Source organism: Salpingoeca rosetta, assembly GCF_000188695.1.
Source record: "Salpingoeca rosetta unplaced genomic scaffold supercont1.26, whole genome shotgun sequence".
Taxonomy (NCBI): Eukaryota; class Choanoflagellata; order Craspedida; family Salpingoecidae; genus Salpingoeca; species Salpingoeca rosetta.
The window spans coordinates 606,113-613,899 of NW_004754908.1; the positions used below are offsets into that span (position 1 = coordinate 606,113).

The following is a 7,787-nucleotide window of genomic DNA, read 5'->3' on the forward strand; positions in this document are numbered from 1 at the left end:
TACGACCCGGTTGGCGCGAAAATTGAATTTCAACAACAAGGAAGAAAAAAGAAGCAAGCAGCAAGGACATCAACGGTTATGTCCAGACGAGGGCAGGATCAAGCGCGTGGTGGCGGCGGCAGTGGTGGTGGTGGTGGTACGGCTGTGTATGTTGCAGCGGGACTTGCGTGCTTGCTGCTGCTCACCACCGCCCTGATTCAGACTTCAAGAAACCAGCCTGGTCCGCAGGCGGCGCGAGGAAGGAGCAGCCAGAAGCCAAATTGGGTGCTTCGCCAACAGCAAGCAGAAGCACGCAACAGCGCGTGGAACGTTGACCCGCAGTCATCTGCGTCTCCAACAGCGACTGCCACGACCACGACCACAACTACGACGGCAGCCACAACCACAACCACAACCACAACCACAACCACAACCACAACCACAACCACAACCACAACCACAACCACAACCACAACCACAACCACAACCACAACCACAACCACAACCACAACCACAACCACAACCACAACCACAACCACAACCACCGCAGTCGTGGATGCTGCTGTTGTTGAAGACTCCGTACTGCGACCAAGGATGGCAACGCTGCTTCGCAAGTTCCTGATGCATCCACCCAGGGTCCACGTGATTGATCTGAACGAGCCAGGGCGCGAGGATATCAACGGGCAGTGTGGTCGGCGCGTCAAACGACTGCTTGACACAGGCAACGGCAACCAGTACCTGTACAAGTTTGCATCAGAGCTGCTCTTGCCGCAGGCCATCAGGAACAGTGCACTGCACACGGACGATGCGGAGGCTGCTGATCTCATCCTCATCCAGTACTGTGTGATGATCTGGGGAATGCAGGGCGAGAAGATGATGGACATCAGGCCCCTGCTTGAAAAGCGACCCGTGCTGGCTCGCCGCTTTCAGCAGAACCCAGCTCGCTTCCTTGTTGTTCTGTCCAGCGACCACGGGCCATGTCACAACTTCAATGAGCACTTGACAGGCAGGAGGCTCGTCAAGCGGTGGATCGACCGGTCCCTAGAGAATGCCACGCTTCTCATGAACGACGTCAGAGAGGGCGCGTGTTCGCTTGTGTGGTTGCATATGTGTGTATGTGCGTTTGGATGTCGCATGTGCGTTTGGACATGTCGCATGCGGTTTTGTTTGTGTGCGTGCGTGCGTTTGTGTTTGTGTGCATGCATGTGCATTCATGACGCAGCACACGAACACATCACAATCACACGCTCATACTGTCTGCCTGTCCTTGTCTTGCGTGCGTGCGGGGTTTAGGGGAGTCTGGTCAACAAATGCTATCGGCCAGGAAAGGATGTTGTCATCCCACCCAGCACGTGGATCGGCAATGCGACGTTTGCGTGTTCACGCCCCATCACAGACCGGTGAGTGTAGATTTGGGGTTGAGCTCACATGCAGGAAGAAGAGCAAGATGAGCACAACCATTGACGACACACATGTGCACTGCGTCACTCGCTGTCTGCCTGACACACACTGACGCAAGCGCGCACACACACACACATACCACACGCATGATACAACGTGCCAGGAAACACTTTGCGTTCTTTGCCGGCGCCGCCAGCTCTCTCATCCGGGAGTACATCATCAATGAACTGGGCAATGAGGACTGGCTCTTCATCCCACATGATCTACAACACGAGTACGTCCGTCTGCAATACATTCGTGGCTGTGGAGAGGTGTTGCGTGGCACGAGAGCGAAGACGGAGCACCGCCCTTCAACGAATTCACGCACACACACACACACACATGCACGTTGCTTACTGCTGTGATTGCTGTCGCTGGTACTCAATGTAGGGAGTACATGTGCGAGATGGGCAATGCGGTGTTCTGCCTTGCGCCACGGGGGCGGGCGGCGTGGAGTCCTCGGCTCGTTGAAGCGTTGGAAGCAGGCTGCATCCCCGTCATCATCGCAGACATGAACCATGAGCCCTTCCACGATGTGCTCGACTACAGTACATTCACCGTCCAGGTCCACGAGGACAAGGTGTGTGTGTGTGTGTGTGTGTGTGTGTGTGTGTGTGTGTGTGTGTGTGTGTGTGTGTGTGTGTGTGTGTGTGTGTGTGTGTGTGTGTGTGTGTGTGCGGACATGCGATAGACGAGTGGGGGAGATGTCATGTCATTTATTGGCAGGAGAGAACAGCGAGCGCACACGCGCACTCGGAAATCAAAACGAGATGCAGGCCTGGACATGCACCACTTGACAAAAAGCCTGCAACCACGCAAGAACGCTCCATCTATGACCTCACAGGCACAAACACACACACACACGCACTCATTCACACGCAAACACACAGCTGGAAACGCTCGGGGAGCAGCTGCACAGCATCAGCAGTGGGCAGGTGGCACGACTGCATGCAAATGGACAGCGTGCGCGGGCACATTTCCGGTACCCACCACCCGCACGCAGCGGCGGTGTCGGCGGTGTCGACGGTGTGGTGTTGAGTGCGAGAGGGGATGTCAATGCACAGGGCGGGGAAGCGATGGATGCCGCGATGACGGCCGTGTTCTCGGCATGGCTGAGAATACAGCACAGCGAGGGGTGAATGGGGTACACACGAAGCAGCAGTCGAGCAGAGAGCAGGAAAGGAAAGGGCGGGGGAAGCAAGGCAGAGGGGGAAGGGAAGGGGAAGCAGTCAAGTAAATTGGAAGCGACGGGCAGTGCAAGGTGTGATTTAAGAAAGAAGGGCAGGGGAGAAACGAAAAGACAAGGAATTGCACGTGTGTGTGTGTGTGTGTGTGTGTGTGTGGAAACGCATCGAGTTGCGCACACATCCAACACGCATTACAGCACGCACACGTTCAACCATCAGCAAAGAGACACAGGCATGAAGCAAAAAGCTAACGCAAGACACACATCAAACAACCCTATCAACAAGCATGGGGGGCACGTGTCGCAAAAGAAGCACACGAATCAAAATGTAAAGGAGAGCGAGGGAGGGAGAGAAACAAGAAAGAGCGACAGAGAGACAGAGACTACAATGGGGATTCACCCATCGTGTTTCCACCATTCACACTCCCAATTCCACCACGAGCAGCGTTGTTGCCGTCGTCATTGTTCGCACTCTCCGTGTAGTCTGGAGGAGGCTGGGCATCATACCCATCCCGTCCCTCCTCCTCCTCCTCCTCCTCGGTCGCCTCTGCCAGCGTGTCGAGCGCAACAGCACCAACACCGCCGCCGTCGTCATCACCATCGCCATCGAGCAGCGGCGCTCGCAACGGATCACCGCCCGTTCCGCGGCGTCGCCTCTCCAGCAGCGATTTGAATGTGGCGGACGCGACGAGCACGTGGGTCATGGTCACCTTTCGGTCCACGCGTGTGCGTGTGTTCTTCTGGATGCGCACGCCGGCAATGCGGCCCACCATCACCCAGAGCAGCGGGATGGCAGTGACAGCCATCATCGCCCAGCCCTGTTCACACACGCACACGCACACACATCAGCAACAACAACAGAGCACACGCAGTGAGATGACGCAACATGGCAAAGGCCATGGACGCGACGATAACACAACACCATATACAGCGACACAACGGTAAGCACACCACCACCACCACCACCATGCACTGAGTCCACGGATACAACGTCGCGAGCGCACAAGCAAGGCAAACAGGAGGCGAACAGGCGAGCAGACGAGCAGTACCTCAGGGGGTGTGACGAGCACGAGGAAGACGCCGATGACAGACACAAGCGGCATCACAAGACACTTGGCAAGCACAAGCGGGCGCCACGCAACCAGGGTGGGGTCCTGGAAACGGCAGCGGGCAGAAGTGGAGAGGTGTGGTGGTGATGGCGGTGGTTGCGGTGGTGGTGTGTGAGACGGTTGGGAGTGCAACGGCGAGTAGGGTGGACATGGCGGGGAGAAGTGTGCCAGGACATGGGCATTCAGTCGAAGGGCATGCCCACACAGTTACAGATCCAGGCCCAGACCCAGACCCAGACACACAGACACATGCATGGAGGCAGGGCATGCACGAGATAAGGATGCACACCTGGCTGAGGAACTTTGGGAAGAACTTGAGGAGAGAGAGCCAATATGCGATGTAAATCAGACCAACAACAAAGTTCATCACCTGTGCAATCACGATTTACAATGCAGCGTGTGAGAAACTAAGTCAAGGGGCGGACGGAGGGTATGAAGGAGCCAGCACCTACACAAACTTGAGAAATAACAACAACTTACATCATCCCCACGACGACGACGACGACGACGACCACCACCACCACCACCACCATCATCATCACCACCACCATCATCATCACCACCACCACCACCATCATCACCACCACCACCACCACCGCACCATGACCATTACTCACGTAGAAGACGAAGACGGGGTCCCTGTGCCAAATGTAGGAATCCATTGACATGGTGGATGCCGTCGTTGTCGTGTTTGGAGTTGCGGTCGTGGTCGTGGTTGTGGTTGTGGTTGTGGTTGTGGTCATGCATGGGTTGCTAGCGGGCATTGGCGCCACCGTCGCAAATCGTCGCTCGCAATCGTACAGAGCAGGGTGGAACTTGTTTGGGACGAGTGCTTTGGAGGCTTGGATGCTGGCAAAGGGGACGTAGCAGGTAAAGGCAAGTACCGTCTGGTTGACCTGCCGCCACGCCGTCGACAGGCCGCAGATGTGCACAAATATCTGCTTGTGGATCACCCAGTACGCTGGTGGTGTGGAGTGTCGTGATGTGGGGTGGGATGGTGGTGGTGGAATGGATAGTGGTAATTGCGTGAGTGCATCCGGAGCGAATGTGGTGTCCGCCACAGTGGAACAACATAACAAGCGCACGCAGACACAACAACAACAACAACAACAACAACAACAACAACAACAACAACAACAACAACAACAACAACAACAACAACAACACACGAACGCGTACTGAGTGTGAAGAGAAAGGCAACGCCAAAGCCAATGATGAGGAAAGAGTTTTGTCGAAGGAATTTGAATAAAGTGTCCGACGAGTCCAAGCCGCGCGGCAAGGCCACGTCCAGCACAAGCAGCGTGGCGAGGATGGAGAACACGTTGTCCTGGAACGAAATGAGACGCGCCTGTGTCGTGGATACAAGCGCACATGAGTATGCCGCATGTGACGTGATCAGCATGCAGGACATGTGCCCGAGACACGTACAGCAAAAGGCTACATACACACGCACAGGCAAGCACAGCCGACCTTGTTGAGGGGCTGCCTGAGCTCCTTGTTCATGATGGCGCGAAACCAGGGAATGAAACGAAGCAAGCTCTTCATGGCCAAGTTGGAGAAAAGGAGCACGACGGCAATGGCCAGCAAGTGGTGCACAAGCCCCAGCGGCATGATGAGCAGGTTCATGCAGATGGTGAGGCAGAACTGTGCGATGAGCGCGTTGTAGTGGCCCTGCCGCTGTTCCTGCGCCTCCTTGGACTGGGAGTGGAGGCGGGCAATGGCATCGCCCTCCTGGAACACACGCACGCCATCCTCGCGCGGTGGGAGGTAGGTTGGATAGAACAGGTTGGAGCGCTTGGCGTAGTGCAGGGTCCCAATAGACACGCCATCGAGGATAATGAAGAGGACCTGAAACATGATGATGGCATATGCACCATCCAAGTACTTTGTCTCACTGCCCATTGTTGGTTGTTGGTTGTTGGTTGTTGTTGTTGTTGTTGTTGTTGTTGTTGGTTGTTGGTTGTTGTTGTTGTTGGTTGTTGTGTGAGGGGAGGCAGAAACATGACGCAGAGGAAGTCTCGCAAGACAAAGGCGGCGACAGCGAGTGAGCAGCCTGCTCAAGAAGACACGCATACGTGTCACATGCACGTGCACGCATGCACGCGTTCACATACGCACACACACACACACACAAGCACAAGCACCGATGGAACACGTACCCCCAAGTGAGCGCAGCCTTGACGGCAAAGGGGATGAGCGCCGTCAACAGGAGATAGATGGCGCTGAGGAGCGTGAGGGAGTCGTCCACGCGCTCAATGCAGTCGTATACCTTCACGTGGCGACCGCGCGCACGGCCTGCAGCGCAGACACGGGGACGATGAGAAAGGCAGGAGGGAGGGGTCACCAAGGAAGACAAAAATCAGCAACGGTACGGCGTGTGTGGAGGGCTTGCTTGTGGCGGATATGCAGGCTGTTTCCTAGTGGAGTTGGCGTACTTACAAACGAACTGGAAGCTGAGAAACGCGGACAGCAGCGTTGGGTAGTACTTCCTCCATTCTTCTGGAACAATGAGTCCTTGAGTGGTGACGAGCGGCAAGCTGGTCAACGTTGGGAGATCAATCGTGGCCGCAATGGCCAATGCTCCCTCCTGTACCACACATTGAGATGGGAAGGTGCGGTTGAGATGGGAAGGCGCGGGTGCACAGGACAAAACACGTCAATACAGGGAAGAACAGACAAGGCAAAGGAGCAAGTGGGCCACGCAGCAGCCTTCACACCACGTGTGGTTTCATTCGTTCATTCTCGCGCACACCACCACCAACAACAACAACAACAACAACAACAACAACAACAACAACAACAACAACAACAACAACAACAACAACAACAACAACAACAACAACCAAGAACAACAACAACAACAACAACAACAACAACAACAACAACAACAACAACAACAACAACAACAACAACAACGAGAAGCGAGAACTTTGCTTGTGGAAAAAACGCACGCAAAAGTTCATGAGCGAGGCTGGGGAGCTGCAGTAGCCGGAGTCGCCATAGGCGACGCCTTCCGACCGCCAATCCATGCCAGGTCCTCAGGTCCAGAAGCGGACGCGTGCGTGGGGATGGTGTTGGGGTGTGGTGATGTGATGCGTGTCACAAAAGCACCAACAGCAGCGAGGGGAAAATGCGGCAGGCAGAGCGACGCCAATTCGGTTCTGAACATTTGTGGAAGATACACATGGAATTCAGCAATGAGCCGACCTCGTACACTCGAAACAAGTCTACGAGTGGACTTGCGCCAAGCAAGGTCTTCAGCGCGTTCCATTCACGTTCTCTCCTTCTTCCATGCTTTGGTTGCATCTCATCTTGGTTATCCATCAACGAACACCAAGTACATCCAACTGCTTGTTTGTTTGTTTGTCGTAGCACTTGTAGAAGCTCTCAACTGAAGCAATTCTCTGCCCGCCTGCTTGCTTGCTTGCTTAAACCTCCCACTGGTGACGGTGTATTGAAGACCCACATTTCAAAGAAACCAACCAAGAGGAGAAACATCACCAGAATGAGCCAGCTGTTTGTTGTGCCATTGTTGTGGCTCGTCAAAGGGCATCCATCATGGCAAGCAAGTCATCCCCTGCACCCGTGTCGCTTGCGTGACGCGGCCTCCTCCTGCTCCCGCTCGTGTCGTCATCATCATCGGCATCATCAAAGTCCTTCATCATATCGCGCAGTTCTGTGCGTGTGCGTGCGTGTGTGTATGTGTGTGTGCGTGTGTGTGTGTGTGTGTGTGTGTGTGTGCGTGTGCGTGTGCGTGTGTGTGTGTGTGTGTGTGTGTGTGTGTGTGTGTGTGGGTGGTGGTGCTGGTGATGATGATGACGCCGATGATGACACAGGAAAAGAAGCAGCACCATCATCATCACCACCACCACCACCATCATCACCACCACCACCACCACCGCACCATGACCATTACTCACGTAGAAGACGAAGACGGGGTCCCTGTGCCAAATGTAGGAATCCATTGACATGGTGGATGCCGTCGTTGTCGTGTTTGGAGTTGCGGTCGTGGTCGTGGTTGTGGTTGTGGTTGTGGTTGTGGTCATGCATGGGTTGCTAGCGGGCATTGGCGC

At 55.0% G+C, this 7,787-nt stretch overlaps 3 protein-coding genes across 3 annotated transcripts in view; 1 reads left to right on the forward strand and 2 right to left on the reverse strand.

The window, feature by feature from the left end:
- Positions 1-474: 474 nt before the first annotated feature.
- PTSG_09607 (uncharacterized protein) lies at positions 475-2,558 on the forward strand (the record flags this gene model as incomplete). The annotated part of the gene is made up of 5 exons (XM_004989979.1): positions 475-1,050; positions 1,273-1,379; positions 1,544-1,654; positions 1,810-1,999; positions 2,310-2,558. The coding sequence occupies exons 1-5, from the start codon at positions 574-576 to the stop codon at positions 2,556-2,558; spliced, it is 1,134 nt and encodes a 377-aa protein (XP_004990036.1). The 5' UTR covers positions 475-573.
- A 178-nt stretch (positions 2,559-2,736) lies between these two features.
- PTSG_09608 (uncharacterized protein) lies at positions 2,737-6,874 on the reverse strand. Its single transcript, XM_004989980.1, has 9 exons — positions 6,666-6,874; positions 6,154-6,301; positions 5,874-6,009; positions 5,185-5,608; positions 4,894-5,062; positions 4,332-4,675; positions 4,004-4,084; positions 3,655-3,759; positions 2,737-3,423 (listed from the first exon to the last, which is right to left on the reverse strand). The coding sequence occupies exons 1-9, from the start codon at positions 6,741-6,743 to the stop codon at positions 2,989-2,991; spliced, it is 1,920 nt and encodes a 639-aa protein (XP_004990037.1). The 5' UTR covers positions 6,744-6,874; the 3' UTR covers positions 2,737-2,988.
- Positions 6,875-7,149: 275 nt separating this feature from the next.
- PTSG_09609 (uncharacterized protein) overlaps positions 7,150-7,787 on the reverse strand; it is a 3,633-nt gene continuing 2,995 nt past the window's right edge. The window contains exon 7 of the mRNA XM_004989981.1: positions 7,150-7,390. Within this exon, the coding sequence (XP_004990038.1) occupies positions 7,257-7,390 (134 nt within the window). The 3' untranslated portion in view covers positions 7,150-7,256. The remainder of the gene's footprint in view (positions 7,391-7,787) is intronic.